This window comes from Sorex fumeus, unplaced genomic scaffold, assembly GCF_029834395.1.
Source record: "Sorex fumeus unplaced genomic scaffold, SorFum_2.1 ptg000081l, whole genome shotgun sequence".
Taxonomy (NCBI): domain Eukaryota; kingdom Metazoa; phylum Chordata; class Mammalia; order Eulipotyphla; family Soricidae; genus Sorex; species Sorex fumeus.
The window spans coordinates 14,404,684-14,423,184 of NW_026606138.1; the positions used below are offsets into that span (position 1 = coordinate 14,404,684).

Consider the following 18,501-nt stretch of genomic DNA (forward strand, 5'->3'; position numbering starts at 1 on the left):
AAACCAGTATTGGCCAGGGAACTCTGGTATCTTGTGGTGGAGATGAAAATGGGCACAGCCTCTATGGAAAATGGTAGGAAGGTCCTTCAACAAAAGAAAAATGGAAACTCATGTGACCCGCAATACTGCTTCTTGGCATTTGAAGGAAATAAAAACCCTAACCCAAAAGGCTCTTCCATCCCATAGTTACCCAGTGGTCATTTAGGAGTATTTTCATAATAGTCAAAGCAGAGCTAGGGCCAGTGAAAGGACTGGAGCACATGCTTTGCATGCAGGAAGCTGGTGTTCAGTCCCTGGCACTGTGTGGTCTCCTGAGCATCACTAGGAGTGACCTCCAATACCACTCAGGGTAGTAACCCTACCTCCCCTCAAAAAAACAACCCATGGAATCCACCTAATGTCCTTTAATGAGTCTTGTTGGTCCAAATGAGTGGATAAAGGAGCTGGGGCTCATATACTAGTGGTATACTTCTCTGCCTTAGGTTGGGGGATGGGGAGGGGGGAGAGGTGGGAGGGAGGTAGAGAGAGGGAGGGAGGGAGATTGTGCTTTTTTGGACAAAATGGATGCATATCTGGTATTGGGGGGGTGAGAATCACATGTAAACCCCTGAAATTCAAAATTATTATAAACCAGTGATAAGAATCATTTTTAGGGGGTCGGTGCTATAGTACAGTGGGTAGAGCACTTGTCTTGCACAGAGTCAGTCCAGGTTCCATCCCTGGCATCCCATATGGTCCTCTGAGCACCCCAGGTGTAATTACCATGTGTAACTAAGGAATTAACTAAGTAATTCCTAAATTAGGAGAGTTAGGCGTAACCCCGGGTGTGGCATCAATATCATTATGGGAGAAAGGCAAAAATATATGGACTGTATATACTATGATTCTATTTGCATCAATTGCGAAAGCAGAGACAATGAAACAAGAAACTAAGCAAGAAATACAAAGTATCTTTTCTTACCTCTCCTTAACTCTCTTGTGGCATTTACTCACCTGTGTGGCACAAAAACTGAAACAACAACAAAAACAATAGTATTTAAAAGGTTACATAATATGAAAGCCTCACCAAGAAACAATAGCACTGGAGAAGTATGAGCAAAGTCCCGGCTTATTTCCACATGCAGACTGGACCCGGCAATTGCAAAAAGGGATCTAGCCTCGAGTGCCATTTGCTCAGGGTTCTAGACATGACCAACAGGCTGTATTGCTTCTCTGAGGTAGGGTCCATTTCTGTTTACCACACTTAATGATTGCTTACGTATACAGTGGTTGGTACAATTGGTGATTAATACTGTTTATTTGAAGTTCGCACAGAAGTTACTTATGTTTGTGCAGCTGGGTCCCTATTCACAGTGTGATCTGATTTGTTCACATGATCTGTCATTGTAACTTTGTGATCTACAACCTATTTATCTTTGCTCAGCTCCTAGAAGGTGTCCTCTTTCTCGTTTCCACTTCACACCTAACCCCTCATTTTTTACATAAAAGCACATCCTACTCTGCTAGCATCTCCAGTTCAGCCCTTCCTTACCCCTTCCAGATGGACTTCCTTTCCTTTAATGAGTTTGGGGTTTTTTTTATATGTGTGTGTGTGTGGATATATGTGTGTGTGTGTGTATGTGTGTGTGTATACATACACACACACATATTGGGTTGAGGGCCATTTGCTTTTTTTTTAAGTAAAAACAGATTGGGAAATAAAGGGGGAACCATAAAGTAAGATACATTGTATTTCTTGCCTAGACAGTTTCTTGTTTCATTATCTCTGCTTTCAAAATTGATGCAAATGAATCATAGTATATATAGTCCATATATTTTTGCTTTTCTCCCATTAATGTCTTGAAATTTTGCCATATCACTGGAACTAACTTTAATTTCTTTTTTTTCCTCTTTCCCTAAAAATCCATCATTCACATATATATCATAGTTTATTAAGTTAATTGCATCACTCAGAGGGGAAAAGCACAAATTATGTAATACACCAAATTGGGTTTTGAGCTAATGGTAAAATTTGTGTGTCTGGTGCCGGAAGGATTGGTTTCAGAGATATGGTGTAACAGGAGAGAGGACAGAGAGTGTGTCACTGGCCTTGCATGTGGCCGACCCAGATTCAATCCCTGGCACCATATGGGATCCCCAAACCCCACCAGGAGTGAGCCCTGAGCAGTTGAGTATGGGACCACTCTCACCCCCCCCAACCCCCCCAAAAAAGAGTAAAATTGAATTCTGTGGGTCAGAAGCCGTTCCCTTCCCCCACCTGACAGCTGAGGGGCTGCCCTACATCCCTCGGGGCAGCTTCCCTTCAGATCCTACTCAGACCCCAAGAGCGTTTGCCTCCTGCAGCCGTGGCTAGGCTTCACTCAGGCACTCCCTGGCCCCCATGTCTTTGGGGGAATTCTGTGGCTGTGCCTTTCTTTCTGGAATCTTCCTAAGCCACTCCCATCTACGTCAGGAGCCTGTAAAGCCACATTTCCCCTCCCGGGGCCAGGGTATCCCCCCCCCCCACCCCCCAACCGCCATTCCAGACTGCAGTCCTGGCACGTGGGCAGCTTTGATGGGGCCAGGAAGATAAACAACTGCACCATTTTTGTCTTAAACTTTTCTTTCTAACCACAAACGACTCCAAAGCTAGAAAGGCACATTTCAGTGGGATGAGGGTCCTTACATAGGATTGCAGCTACAGCAGGAGAACGGAAGCGGTCACCGAGACCGGTGGGTTAGCCGAATCTTCAAAAGTGGGGACAGTTGATGCTGCTTCTTCTGGGGCTTCTGCCATTCCCAGACGGATGGGAATATTTTTACCTTCACTTCCATGCCAGTTAGTTAACAGTGTACAAACAGGAGACATTTTGATTTTGATTTGGTTGGTTTTTGTTTTGTTTTGTTTTGCTTGGGGGGGCGGGCACCACAGCAGTGGGATTACTCCTGGCTCTGCACTCAGGGATCACTCCTGGTGGAGCTCGGGGGACAGTATGAGCTGCCAGGAACCGAACCTGGGTCTGCCTGTTTCAAAAAGATAGTAGAGCACCTTACCTGCTCATATCTCTCTGGCCCCCTTGACATGAGACACTTTGAAATCACATGCTGAAGTGAATTAAAAGCACCGTTGACTTCTAAGTCCAGAGCCTGGCCTTCAGACTAGACAATGAAGCCTCGAATGCTCTTGCAATATAAACCCTGCAGAGTCGCTTTTTCTTCCCTCCAGAACATTCTTTCCATTGCTTTGAAATTGTAGCATATGTTCCCATTTCTGTTGCTCATACACACGGACCTTACATTATTTCCCGCTTGGGTTTATACTGTCTCTGAAGTCTACTTTGACTTTTGTTTGTGTTTGCTTGGCCTTTTCCTGGCTGGCTATATGAGAACTGGGGGATTGGGTCAGAATTTTTACTACCTTTTCTTTTCTTTTCTTTCTTTATTTCTTTCTTTCTTTCTTTCTTTCTTTCTTGGCTTTTTGTGTCACACCTAGTGATGCTCAAGGGCTACTCCTGGCTCTGCACTCAGGAATTAATTATTCCTGGAGGTGCTTGGGGAATTATTTGGGATGCTGGGGATCAAACCCGGGTCAACCGCATGCAAGGCACACACCCTCCCAGCTGTACTGTCTCTCCGGCTCCAGAATTCTTATTACTCAGACCCTTGCCATGAAGGCTGGGGTGCAACAGGTAAAAAGGAGATCCCAGACATGTCATTTTAGATTTTGCTGGCTGCTGGATTTAGGATCTAATGCCCAAAAGCTCTCACACATCTAGTTTTTAAAAATCTACTTTAGAGTCCAAGTAAGACAAATTAAGGAAGGTTACCATTAACATAAACACAATGAATCGTTTCTGACTGCTGAGAGAAGCAAAGTAAATGGTGTTGTGCCGTGGAATCACTGCGCTCTTTTCACCTGGGGAAGAAATGGTATTTCCCATCCTGAAGGGGTTAATATAATTATGGTCCTGCATACTGTAAACTTCAGGTAATTATGTTACTGTAGCTTACTCTGAGCCAATAACCAGCCTTTGGTCAATAAAATGTCTTTTTTAAGTGTCTGTAAATTGAAACCAAAAAAAAAAAGATGGAAAAAAGATTCCAATCAATGTTCTTAGCCAAAGCTGATTGTTGCAAATCTTCTGAAAAATGTTACAGTTGCAGAGTGTGCATATGTTCTAATATTGGGTCTGACATACTTAGCTTAGTATATGAAGCGAGTCCCTCTCCAGTGGTTATCCCTTTCTTTCGTTAGTGAGGAGTCTTCGTGTTCTGAGTCTAATCCCGGGTCACTGAGCCCAGTGCTGGGCTGCATTACTCTGGAAACATCATTCTGTGTTGTCACTTCCTCTCTCACACATGCCTGCAACTGGCTGTGGAGAATTCTAAACATAAAAATGTTTCCTCATCGGAACTGATCTGTGCTTATTACCATTGTGACATGTGACCCCAGTTTTTTTTTTAATGTAGAAAAAAAAACAGTAACTGTTGATACAATTCTAGGACTAAAAGTGATGAGATAACAAAGTTGCAATATTAGGAATGATAGCACAGCTGGTAGGGCGTTTGCCTTGCAGGTGGCCAACCTGGGTTCAATCTCCGGCATCCCATTTGGTCCCCCAAGCACCGCCAGGAGTGATTCCTGAGTGCAGAGCCAGGAATGACCCCTGAGCATCACTGGCTGTGACCCAAAAAGCAAAAAAAAAAAAAAAAAAGTTGCAATATTAAAATCAATAGGTCAAGAAAATTATATGAACAATATTGAATCTGATTGCAGGTTAGTAACTCCTTGTCTAAGAATTTATCAAGCTTCAGGAGGTGTCGCATGGCCACATGTACTGCGTGGTCCAGACACTTCCAGGTCTATGGTTTGGCTAGAGAGTGGACACGCGGCTCACGTGGGTGGTGGATACAGCCACAGGGCACCAGGGTATGGGGGTTGGGGAGAGGCTGCCAAGACTGACTCTGAGGGAAACCCAAGTTCTTAGCCCAGTTGCAGTACCTGAGATATTTGGAGCCTGGATATCTCTGCAGAGAAAACCCACAGGGCAGTGAGGTCGAGCCCCTGGCACAGCTGCAGAGGCGGGCGTGGGTGCTGCTGCTGGAGCCCTGATGGGTAGTACTTGGCCCCTGTCTCCATGGGCATTTTCGGTGACCCTACTTTCTCTGCTTGTTGTCAGGGCTTCACTCCTGGTGCTGAAATGGCATGAGTTGATAGGGGTGGACCCCAGAACCCCAGTACTGCAAAACAGGCTCTTAGCCACAGGGGTCACATCTCACCCTGCAGTTCTTCTTCTTTGGAAATTTTAAATTATTGTCAGTTTTTTGACATTTGTTTTTTTTATTTTTATTTTTATGTAGTTGACAATATTTGATTGCATTTAATATTCAAACATCAATCCCACCACCATATTTCAGATGTTTCCATCCCGAGCCCCTATCCCTGCCCTAAAGCAGAACCGAAATAATGTATTTTGTATTGTTATGAAAAACCGCTGAAAATGCTACAAAAAAGTGTCCTTAGAGAAGTGTGGAAATTGTTGTATTTCACCAAGGGGTTAATTAAGCCCTTCTATAAGAGATCACTAACATGTTGTCAAAGGTTGAGCCTTGTGTGCTTTTTATACGTGTATCTGTAAACAAAAAAATGTATATTTCCCTCTAAGATTTGTTGCCTCCTACTTTAATCCCTATCAAATGTGGTGCGGTAATCTTGGAGTATGGGTAGGGTGTGTGGTTTGAAGAATTGCGAGATCCAGGAATAGATTCACTCGTGGGTGAGGCCCTTCCCAGCGTGTGGAGCATGGTGGCGGCTGAGTTCTGGAGATTTTCAGCTGCAGAGCTGAGTCCCTTGGGGCGGGAAGGGGTCTCACCTGCCCTCCTCCCGGGCACCCGAGTGAAACACACCTGGCTCCTGGCTAGCCTGGCGCGGGGTCCAGTGGCATGGCTATTGCAAGAATCATGCTATGCTCCCTTCCAGGAGAGAAGGAGACGCAGTCTGGATGGATGACACGATTATCAGGTGCCAGCAAGAGGTGGCTTATGGGTGTGGCTGCTGAGTCTCTGGAGACAGAGACAGGGGTGTACAGGAATTTTGTGACATTTGGAATAGGGGATCATCCTGTTTGGGTCATGCCCTTAGCAAATGTTTTCTCTTTTCTTGAACCATTGATAAGTAAATTAGGTCATAAATTAGGTTGGGTATTTGTGGGTCATTTGCTCTATTACCCCAAACTTTTTTCCCTTTCCTTCCCCAACTCTTCTTGCTTGGGTTTTGGGTTGTGGGCCACACTCAGCAGTGTCCTGGGATCACTCCTGGCAGTGTTCAGGGAGCGTAGGGGAAGCTGGGATGGAACCATGGTTGGGCATTTGCAAGGCAAGTCCCTTAACACCTGTATTATCTCTTCAGCCAGATTTTTTTAATTATTATTCACACCTTGCCCTCATGCCCATTGCTGTTGATGTTGCGATGGTGATTGGGGGATCAAACACACACACACACACACACACACACACACACACACACAGACACACTCCCACACCTGGCTCCTGGCTAGGGTACATCCACATTTCCCAGCTGTGATGTGGGAGGGGTGCTGGGAAGGGTCACGTGATGCTGTGTGGGTGGGCTCACCACCACCTGCCATATGACTCACATGTGCTCACCAGGGGCCACACTTCCTGCCTTTGAACACCCTCAATGCCTTTGCTTTTTTTTCTAACTTTGTTTTGTTTTTATTAGCATATCTGCTTTCATCACAACATTCTTGGTCACCAAAAGCAAGCGAAAATCTCATCACAGGAGCCTTAGCAGGCTGTTTTGTTTTGAGTTTCATCATCCTCTGGGACATGGATTTCTGCAGTTCCATTTGTTCTCTCCCAGCCTTGTGGCAGAGTCACAAGAACTTGGTCTCATGGTGGCCCGTTTTTGATTCAGTGCACCATCAATTCTGGGGGATTTTGGAGGAAGATGGGGGTTTTGAAGAGCAGACTGACTGGATTATAAACAAAGGCTTTCCCCGCGTAGGTAGCCCCAGACAGAAGGCGCTCTTTGTTACTCAGGATGTGATGAATATTGCCTCATCAGTTAATTTTAGAACTTCTAAAATAAAGTTGCTTTTCCCGGTTTCAGGGCACGTGGCCAGTAATTTGAGGGTGTCTACTTTTTCTTTCTTTTTAGTGACAGAAGGAATAGAGGCATTGCTCAAAGTTTGGAAAACGAGGAACTGAAACCAGTCTCTGGGGTATCTCTTCCTTACTCAGATCTCTCTGAATGTTCTACGGTACCGCTGGTCTTTTTCCTTTTCGGGTTCATGACTGCTCTTTGGGCACAGATTGGAATCGAACCTACGGCATTTCATGTTACTCTAGTTTTGTTTTCATGGTTTACGATCCTCTTGTCAAGCGGTTTCACATTCCATCCTTCCACTCGTCTCTTACGTTCCTTGTCATTTGCCTCTAGTTAAAATGTGTCATTGTTTGGGGCCTGAGCGATAGCACAGCGGGTAGGGCATTTGCCTTGCACGCGGTTGACCCAGGATCGATTCCCAGCATCCCAGCATTACTCCGAGCACCACCAGGAGTAATTCCTGAGTGCAGAGCCAGGAGTAACCCCTGAGCATTGCTGAGTGTGACCCAAACAACAACAACAACAAAAATCTGTCATTGTCTAGCCTGTTTCATGTTGGGATTCAAGGTCAGCTCTTCATCTTGGGTGCCAGTCTTTGAGGCCACCCCATTCATCCTGGTGTAGTTTGCCATTCTGAGCCAGTATCCAGTGTTTCATTTGGGTTTTGTTTTTGTGTAACCAAATTTATTTCTGCCTGTTCTTTGCCTGTGCTGCTTGGGGTTTGTTGCTTTTTTTCCCCAGGAAGAGTTTGCTGTTCGCAGGACTCATGGCATCGGTGGGTTTGTTTTTGTCTTTCCTCAGTGGTGAAAGCGGTGCCGGCAAGACAGTGGCTGCTAAGTACATCATGAGTTACGTGTCCCGAGTGTCCGGAGGAGGCCCCAAAGTGCAGGTGAGTTGGTGGAGCCCATTGTGAGCACCTGAGCTACATCAAATGTAGGCACCCCTTCTCTCTCTGTCTCTGTCTCTCTCTCTCTTTATTTTTGAGCCACACCCATCAATACTTTGGGCTTACTCCTGTCTCTGTACTCAGGGATCACTCCTGACAGAGCTCAGGGGACCATAGAAGTTCCCAGGGATCAAACTTGGCTCAGCCACATACAAGGCAAGTACCTTCACCTGGTACTATCATTCCAGTCCGTAAAAATACCTTCTTCCACAGGCAAAACGTCAGCTTAAGAAAGTTGAACTCTGGGAACGGAGGTGGTGGGGGAAGCTGGAGATAAATTACGTCAAATAGAAAAGGAGCTGACAGTCCATAGAAAGATACAAAGGACCAAGAGGAAAATAAAAGCATGAGAAAGAACTCGTGGAACAGTATACAGCGTGGAAATAGTCTCACCCTCAAGTTGGTATAGAGCAAGACACTGACCAGGTTCCATCTCCAGCACCCCATATGGTCCCCTGAGTACAGAGCCGGGAGTTAGCTCTAAGCACAGCTGGGTGTGACCCAAGCCTGTATTCCCCCCAACCCCCCAAAAAACAGGGCTCACCTGTTGAGAGAAAATAGGCTCACCCTCATGATAATAAAAGGAACTATACATTAAAACTACATAGACAAGCAGAATTTAGACTACAATTTAGCTGTGAGTGCTGTTGCCATTCCCCTGCTTAAAATAAAGTTGTTTCTTAACTACACCTCGCTGCTTGACGCCTGTAGCTGCTAGGAATACTTGGTCTCGTTTGAATAAAAAAAAATAGAGAAAATTATTTCTGTCAGATTGACCAATTGGTCAGAATCTGGGGACATGCTTCCTTCCACAGTTTACTGCTCAAGCCTGAGCTAGTTCATTTTCATAGAGAACATCGAGGCAAAACCTATCAAACTGATGTGCACAGCCTTTGGTCTGACAAGTGTGCATCAGAAAATTCTTTTCATTGTTGTGGTTTGTGCATCGGTGATTTGATGTCTCACTTTGGGGTAAGATAAAAAGTAGAAACCCTGGGGCTGGAGCAATTGAACAGTGGATAGGGCGTTTGTCTTGCATTCGGCCAACCCACGTTCGATTCCCAGCATCCCATGTGGTCCTCTGAGCACTTCCAGGGGTAATTCCTGAGTGCAGAGCCAGGAGTAACCCCTGTGCTTAAGAAAGTTGAACTCTGGGAACGGAGGTGACCCAAAAAGCAAAAAAAAAGAAGCCGAGTGTGACCCAAAAAGCAAAAAAAAAAGAAGCCCCTTAAATTTACACCCCTAAGTAACAAGTGGCACAGGGCAGAGTCTGGCAAACTCCCCGTGGCCTACCAAATATGCCAAATACCAGTAACAATGATGGGTCTCATTCTCCTAAAGAGCCGTGAATATAATCTCAGGGCTAGGATGAAAGAGACGTTACTGGGGCCTGCTCGAGGCAATCGACAATTAACAGGATGATGAAATGAAATGAAAATGAAAAGTAACAAGTGAGACCTGTTTGGCTCATGATAGAATTGGACTGTTAGTCGGCCATGGAAAAGGAGACTTCTACACTCGGATGGGGTCATCTTCAGGATATATTATTAATTGAAAGCCAAGAAGAAGGTTCCAGTATTCTGTATCATGTGCTGCAATGTAGAATATATCACAAGGCAGCCTGGCTCTACTTATGCAGATGTGTCCCCCACGCCTAGAAAAATGCTCATGGTTCTTCACAGATACCAGGCAAGGAGCGCCCAACAGCTGACATGGGCTGATGTGTCACGCAGACATCTTCCTGTGTTGCTCAGGACAGCAGCTGGCACGCTAGGTGACTTCCATAAGACGACTGGAGCTCACCCAGTGGCAGTGCTTCCTCATATTACCTTACTACACCCCTTATTGGGTGGCGCGTGAATGAATGAATTCCCCCGTCGAGCCTCTGAGCTCCTGGGAAAGAGAAGGGAAAAAGGATTGCGGGGGGCATGGAGAGGCGTACTGGGAGGGAGGGGCCCAGGATGAGACCAGGAGTGGGAAGGAGGGTGCAGGGCCAAGAAGGAACACCTGGTCACCAGAGACTCCACTGCATCTCTCGTAAGTTCGACTCACTTCGGGCTCAGCGTTGGCATGCATAGGAGCACAAGTGTCCTCCAGAGAGCAGTGTCCAGCCTGACGGCATCCTGCTGCCTCCTCATGAGGTTCCCTGAATGCCAGACTGCTAGCCAGACACTGACCTCTCACTGGGACCCAGGCTCCATGGCAGAGTTTCCCCTAAAGATGAATATTTTTTTATTCAAAATCATATAATAAAGGATGCTATTACTGTAGGGTGGTTTTTAGTTTTTTTTTTTTTTCAAAAGTGTATCAGAATTCTCTTTTGTCTGTAAATTAGCATTATGTCTTTCAGGGATCCGAAAACTGGTAGTCATTGGGCCAGAGAGATAGTACAGTGGATAGGGCACTTGCCTTGCACATGGCCAACCTGAGTTCAGTACACAGCATTCCAGTGTCCTCTGACAACTGCCAGGAGTAATTCCTGAGTGCAGAGCCATGAATAACCCCTGAGCCTTGCCAGATGTGACCAGGAAGGAAGGAGGGAGGGAGGGAAGGAAGGAGGGAGGGAGGGAGGGAGGAAGGAAGGAAGGAAGGAAGGAAGGAAGGAAGGAAGGAAGGAAGGAGTTGCACGCAGAATTTCTCATGTTATAAGTGGCTCTGGCACAGAACGAAAGGACAGTGTCACTGTCCAACAAAGAGATGATACATAACTTTAAGTGTTTGAGCAGCATATTTTAAAAAGTTCAAAGCATAAGAAATTGGTTATGGATTCTGTTTTAACCTAGATCAGAATCTGATTTTAAGCTCTTTGGCAGTCTTGGTGCTCAGCTGTGAGACCGTGTGTGTGGTGCACGACTGCTTGGCCCAGGGGAGGGCCGAGCTGCACATAAGTGAGACATGAGCAGCCCTGGCACTGGGACAGTTGTCCAGGTCATTTGGTTCCCTCAGCCCAATATTTAGAGCCCATCCATAAAGACTCACCTGGAGGCAGCAGCCCAGAATGCTGTGTTGTGGTGGCTCCTGCATTGCTTTTTCTCTTTTCCTTTCGTAGGCTTCCAACATATCACAGAAATCTTTTAGATACTTTGGTGACAGGTAGATTGAGGGGGAGAAGGATGGGTGGATGGATGGATGGTGGGTGAGTGAGTGGGAAGGTGAATGATGGATGATGGATGGGGAAACGGGTAGATTGATGGGTGATAAATGGATGGTGGGTTGGGTGGATGGATAGGGAAATGAATGGTGGATAGATGGTGGATGGGTGAATGGATAGATGGGTGGGTGAATGCATGGATAGATGGTGGATGAACACATGCATAAAAATGCACAGCTAAAATGCCAATTATTAGGACCAGAAAGATGCTCCAAGGTAAAGAGCTCCTGCTTTGTATGCAGGAGTCCTGGGTTTAGTCCCTGTCACGGTGTGATTCCCTAAGCACTGCCACGAGAATCCCCCCGACCCCCCAAAAAAGTTTAAATGTCAATAACTCAGGAAAGGAACAGGACAAGAAAGCATCTCTGTTTTCCCCCCTCTCCCTCTCTTTCTCTCTTTCCCTCCCTCTCTCTCCCTCTTCCCCCCTCTCTCTGAGAAAGGGAGTATTGATAAATCACTTAGGTTTGCTTGGTCCATGAATAGAAAGGTGGAAAAGATTAATGTAGATACACAGAGCCAAAAATTAATTTTACAAAGAAAAGCAGAGTTTCACTAAATCCACGAGTCTTTAGAAGGGGGTGGAAGACTAAGCCTTAAACCGACACAGGGAGGCCCCAGCTGCGCCTTCCAGGTCAATGCTAATGAGGTTTCCGGGGTCGGTGTTCCAGTTCCATTGGGGGGGGAGTGTGTGTAGGGGACACATCATGGTTTATCTAAGGGGTCGGCAGCTTGAGTCTGAATCTGGTTCTACCTGTGACCTAGGGGCCAGACTGCAGACGTTTCGTGTTGATTTTTCTCTTCCTGTTTTCTTACGAGGACAATGATACCGAGCTCTTGGCTGGAAATTAGTCAGTAGCTGAAGAGACCGGCCAAGGACTTGTTATTTCTGGAGCACGCTGAGCCATAGCATGCGAATAATCAGAAGTACGGGAATGGCTCTCTGTAGAGACTCCAGCACAACTGCTCTGTGGGGCTGCCGGGTGGGGGCTGTTGCACACTCTTGGTCTGGCCCAAAGCTGGGGGCATCAAGAACCCCTCTCTCTCTCTCCCTGCTGTGGACCTGGCCTGGCTTCACCCCTCCTGGGACCCAGCACGGAGGGTCGCTCCCAGGTCACCGGGGATTTTGCTGGCCTTTGCAGTCACTGAGGGTGGTTCCCTATGTCCACTGTAACACAGTCCCTAGAGGACTTGTGTAAATGTGGGGAGCATGGGGCCTTATCCACTGCCTTATCAGATGCTCAGAGTCCCCTCTGGAGTCTGTCTTGCAGGGCAGTGGGTGAAGGTGAGGGTGGGCTGCAGGAGGGGGCGGAGGCTGAGGGAGCAGCTGGGGGCTGGGTCCCGTCCACTCTGTGGCACACAGGGGAGAGAGAGCAGCTTTTGCCACCAGAACCCAGCCGGGATGGCTCCTGGCTTACTGGCATAGGCAGGAAATCCTGCACCCAGGACTGGCCGTGGGAATACCTGCAGGAAAGCATAAGTGTCCGGGAAGTGTTAGGGTCTCCCTCTGGCCCGGTTCTGTTTCCGGGTGCACATGCGTCTGGGGCTCCCTCTGGCCTGGTCCTGGTTCCAGAGGCCACATTGGGTTCCCTTGGGCACAACTGCTCACACTTTCCCATTCGTCTCTGCACAGCACGTCAAGGACATCATCCTCCAGTCCAACCCACTGCTTGAGGCCTTCGGCAACGCCAAGACTGTCCGGAACAATAACTCCAGCCGATTTGTGAGTGTCCTGGGGGTGCTGGGGCCTGGGTTAAGGGTGCTGCTCACAGACCCTGGGGCTGGATGGCTTCCTCTGTGTCTCTTCTGCTCGCCCGACTTTGGCCTGCCTGTCCACTGGAGTCACTCAGGAGCCTCATTTTTGTCCTTAAGAGACTTGCTAAGGAGGTTCTCCACGTGTCTTTGCCTTACAGAGGAGAGAGACCATTGATGCAGGTATTATGTTGGTCCTGGAGGCACTTGCTTCATAGCTTTTCTTCTCCCAGGAGGATGGAGTAGCTTGAGCTGAGTAGACGAGTAGACTGGGTGGCTGTAGTTGTCTGTGCTAGAACCTTCCGTGAAGACACAAGGGGCAGACACACCACCTGTTACCTGGGGAGACCCTTCCCTACCTGTCAGCCAGCCCGTGGTACTCAGCTTTGTGTGTTCATTCTGCGGGCCTCCACATAGCAGTCACATCAGGAGGGGACTGGGCATGGCCTGGCACTGCCTTGAGCTGGCCCACGGCCATGGGATGCCAGCCAGATGCACTGTCAGGAAGGCCCACTCACACATTTCTCTGTCTCCTGGAAGTCTGACAAGGATGAATAGGAATATATTTCCCTCGACAAAAAAAAAGGCCCCATGTGCAAAGTAAGAAGTATTTGCCCAGTAACTTGAATTTCTGTAGATTTTCGCGTTGATCTCGGGCACAGGTTATGTCTGGCAGTTAACGCGTTCCAGGAGCCGTCTGTGAGGCTGGTTTAAGGCCATTTTAAAATAAGTCAGTCAGTGGGAAGTTCAAGGAAAATCAATTTCTTTTTCACTCTTCTATTGAAAGGAAGCTTCTATTTCCAAGAAAACTCTTGCCATGATTGTCAAGTCCCCTGGTGAGTTCTATCTCCCTGAGTCATGTTCATTTTCCTTGCTGTTCAATATTATCCATGCTGTCTACTTAACCGTTCATCTCTCTTTCTCCCCCACTCCACTCTTCCTCTTTCTCCCTCTCCCTCTCTCCCTGCCTCACTCTATACTTCTCTTCCCCCCCACCCTTTCTCGCTCCATCTCTTCCTCTGCTCCACTCTCCCCCTGCCCGACACTGTGCCTGGGCTCTGTTATCGTAAAGAAGTCTGGGTAATGATATAGAGCAAAAGATATGAAAGAGTTTTCCGCTTGCCTCCCCTACTCCCGTCGCTCGCCTGCCTTTAGCATGGGCCTAACTCAGATGGACTTTCACTCTCCATCCCCCTCTCTTTGCCGCTGGCAGAGAGAACTGAAAACGATTAAATTTGTATTTTCCTTGATTATCTCTCACAAGGAACATTATCAATCAGTTTGTATAAAGCAACATTAAACCCTGATTTTATTATTTTACTAGTGATAAAATTTCACACAACCCTAATGTGAAGATGGGAAAGATTGGTTGGACAGTCCACACACACATACACACATACACACACACACACACACACTCACATACACACAACACACCTAAGATCTGATAACATCAAATATATTCCCATTAATAATGAGACAATATAAATCGCAGCTACATATTATTTTTTCTCTCTGTCTGGTTGTCACAGAATTTGACAATGGTACAGAAAAGATACTCTTGGATGAAGATAAACTAATTCATCCCCAGAAAATAATTTGGAAATTTATATTTCAGTTTAAAATGTTTAAATTTAGTATGATTGAAACCCAAGCACAAAAATTTTGGGGTCTACAACTGTACCTCATGATGTCTCACTAATAAAAAAAAAAGTTTAAATTTAGTAGTACTAAATAGTAGTACTTTTCTCTGAGATGTTTCATTTGGGGGTCAGAGAGATGGTGCAGGGGTACAAAGCCTGCCTTGCAGGTAGCTGACTCCAATCTCCAATTTGATCCCTGGACCACTATGGGTCCCCTGAGCACTGCCAGGGGTTATTCCTGAGCACAGAATGAGGAATACCCCATGAACACTGCTAGCTATGACCCAAAAATCCTAAAAGGAAAAAAAAAAGGTGTAATATCTGAGTACCCTGTAAATAATGGCTTATTTTGAAAGATATGTATGGCATTAATTTTTTTAAAAAAATTATAGTATTATAGAATGTGTTTTAAAATGCACACCATGTAAAAAACCAACTTCTAGAAATCAGAGTTGGAGCATACTGTTGCAGTGATTAGTAGAGAAGGTAGCAGTGATATTAGGGTAGAATTATTGATGATTCAGCTTAAGCTATGAACATTTAGTGTGCACATTTGAAAAATCATCATTTTTATTTATAATTTTTTTTTTTAGCTTTAAGAAAGTATGTTTGTGGCTGGAAAGATAGAACAGCCCATGAAAGCACTTACTTGCATATAGCTGACTCAGGTTCAATTCCTGGCACCACATGATTCCTCAAGCAGCACCAAAAGTGACCCCTGAGCACAGAGCCAGGAGGAAGCCCTGAGTACTGCCAGGTGTGACCCAACCCCGTCACACCCGTCCCGAAAAGAGAGAGAGATTATAGAACTAGGCTTGCAGCTCAGTGGCAGCGCCCACAGTGTGCACATAGGAGGCCCCAGGTTTGGTCTCCCCTCTGTTCACATCTCCCCCAAGCAAAGTGATGATAAAGTATTTGGAACATCAGCAAGTCAGTATAAAAACACAGTGTACCCAGTACCTAGCTGAGGAAGGAAACACTACCCGGAACTGAGGCTTCTCTGCATTTCATTGTGAACATGCCTTTGCCCTTTCCTCCCCCTCCCCCACCCCTGCCTCTACTAAAGAGCTAAACTCCCTGCCCTTCCCTTAGGAATTATCCCTTCCCTTCCTTCACTGTTGAGCAGCGGTGGGGTCAGCCTTCCCTTGCCGTGTTGCCGGGGCCCGGTCTGATCCCCGCTGCCTTAAAGCGCTGCTGAGGGATGATTTCTGTGTCTGCACAGCTCTGGGCACCTACTGTGGAAAAGGCCTCCAGTCTCTCTGACAGGCAGCCGGTGCCCTGCTAGAGGGCCGGGGAGTTTGCACATCCTGTATCTCTCCTGGCCGGCGCCGCCTCATTAGGGCAGCTGAGAGTGGGCAGTGACAGAACCCCGTATTCCAGCACATGCCAGAGGAAGGTCCACCTGGCCAGTCTGAGCTGCCTCGGGGGTCCGTGGCAGACTTGAGGCCTGGCAGAATGAGTTGCACCTGGTGGATGTGCAGATGGCGTGCTCACACCACTTCATGGGGCTTGGGCTGTTGTCCAGGTCTCCCCTGGGCCACGCCAGGCCCAGTTCTCCCACCCTGTCACTTCCTGTGCTTCAGGTCTCCCTCGTGGCCCAGGAGGGTGTTTCAGATGTTGTTGGGTGGCTGGAGCAATGATGCTTGCAGAAGCCTCGCTTTAATTCCCAGCCCTGCCTGGTACCCAGAGCTCTGCCCCACCCGGCCCCCACCCCCTAAAAGAGAAATGTCTCTGCAGACCAGAGAGAAGCTCAGTGAGAGATAGTAGCACCACTGAGCCTTCCTGTGTGGAGCCATCTCCAGCTCACCCAGGGGTCTCTTACAGTAGCTGCACATTGCTGCAGGAGCCTGAGGGGTCCCCGCTGCTCACGCTGCAGGGGCTAGAGGGATCCCACTTGCTCAAAGGCCCTTTTCTCTTCCGGGGAAGTCTGTTTTCTCCACAGGCGGCCAGCGGAGTTCACTCTCGTTAGATCAAGGGGACTGTGTGAATCCTGTTCTGATTTTTACACCTCCTGGCTTGGCAAGCAAGCATCTTCCGGTGGGGTGGGAAGGAGCTTGAGAACTGGGCAAGGGACCGAGCCTCTCCTTATTTAGATGCCCTAGAAGGGTATTCTCTCAGTACAGAATCGTGTGATTGGACAAAACTTGAGTCATTGTCTGAGAAGAAAAAATGAGGAAATCAAGTCCACAACACGGAATCATTCTGAATGTCTCGTTCATTAGTGAATTTCCTTGAATTATTTACTGCATGCAAAGCCCTGTTTGGAACATGGTGTTTTTGGTCACCAGCCATTGAGGAAATCCCTAACTCTTGCAGGGAAAATACTTTGAAATCCAGTTCAGCCCAGGTGGGGAGCCGGATGGTGGGAAGATCTCCAACTTCCTCCTGGAGAAGTCCCGCGTGGTGATGCGGAACCCCGGGGAGCGCAGCTTCCACATCTTCTACCAGGTTTGCCTTCAGCTCTCGTTCTTTTCAACATCCCTGTTCCTCTTCCCCTCAGCATTTTTTTTTTCTCAGCTCTTAGATTCAGGCAATCTAAACTGCAGGCTAAGGAATCTTTATAATTTGAGCAGAAGTAGGTGTGCAAAAAAATAAAATAAAATGGGCCAGAGAAATAAGGCACTTACCTTACACTTGCCCAGCCTGAATTCATCCTCTGTATCCCAGGTGGTCCCCCAAACTCCGCTAGGAGTAATTCCTGAGTGCAAAGCTAATGGTAACCCCTGAGCATCACTGGGTGAGCCCCACCATCCCACCCTACCCCCCAAAAAAAATATATAGATCACGGATCACGGTCCTCCTGTTGTTCATCGATTTGCTCGAGCAGGCCCAGTAACGTCTCCATCGTGAGACTTGTTGTTACTGTGTTTGGCATATTGACTACATCACGGGAGCTTGCCAGGCTTTGCCGTGCGGGCAAGTTACTCTTGGTAGCTCCGAGAGGGGCGGAGGAATTGAACCCAGCTTGGCCGGGCCGGCTGCGCGCAAGGCAAATGCCCTACCACTGTGCTATCGCTCCAGCCCCCCAAAATATATACAAACAAAAAAGTAGTGAGAGCCTTTACCCACAAGGAGAGTAAATTCTAGCTGGGATGAAGTGATCCACATGGCCCTAAGATGCATAATCAAAAAGTCATTGATGTAAGTTCAAAACAAAAGTCAATGTTTGATTCTTGCCAGAGAGGAATTGGCATGGAGGGTTGGCTTGTACAAAGACACGGGGTGAGACCGAGTCAGGGACCCTGAAGGAACAGTGGCCACGGGTTGGCACAGGCTTGGTGAGTGAGCCAGGGCTCTCTGTGTTTGCCTGAGCAGATGTCTCCAGAGGGGGTTCGTGGACAGAAGACTTGAAAGAGGCTCAAGAATATTACCTTGGGCAGGCAACATGTCCCAGTAGTAGAACACAGGTTTTGGATATGAGAGATGATGCATGCAGTCCAGCCTTCACCATTTCAACCACAAAACTAGAAAACAAACCAAAAATCAAAAAACCAAAACAACAAGCCAGGGCTGGAGTGATAGCACAGCAGGTAGGGCATTTGTCTTGCACGCAGCCTACAGCATCCCATATGGTCCCTCAAGCACCAGCAGGAGTGATTCCTGAGTGCAGAGCCAGGAGTAACCCCTGAGCATTGCCGGGTGTGACCCAAAAAGCAAAAAAAAAAAAAAAAAAAAAAAAAAAAGATAGTCTTGCTCTGGAGAGGTCAAGGCTGGAGCAATTTGCAGGATGCTTTTAAATTGTGTCTCAGCTCTCTGTAATCATCTGGCTCAACTGTTTTTCAATGTTCTTAAATTGAAATGAAATCATAAACAGTTTTTTCCCTATTCACCTGTACATTTTTATTCCTGTATTGGAGGTCTACTTTAGTTTATTGTTGAAGAAAGTCCTGCAACAATTTTTTTA

General features: G+C 47.0%; 1 protein-coding gene across 1 annotated transcript in view; it reads left to right on the forward strand.

The window, feature by feature from the left end:
• MYO1E (myosin IE) overlaps nucleotides 1-18,501 on the forward strand; it is a 190,971-nt gene that overhangs the window by 102,743 nt on the left and 69,727 nt on the right. Inside the window, exons 5-7 of the mRNA XM_056130676.1 lie at nucleotides 7,910-7,997; nucleotides 12,836-12,925; nucleotides 16,914-17,045. Coding sequence (XP_055986651.1) covers nucleotides 7,910-7,997; nucleotides 12,836-12,925; nucleotides 16,914-17,045 — 310 coding nt within the window. The remainder of the gene's footprint in view (nucleotides 1-7,909; nucleotides 7,998-12,835; nucleotides 12,926-16,913; nucleotides 17,046-18,501) is intronic.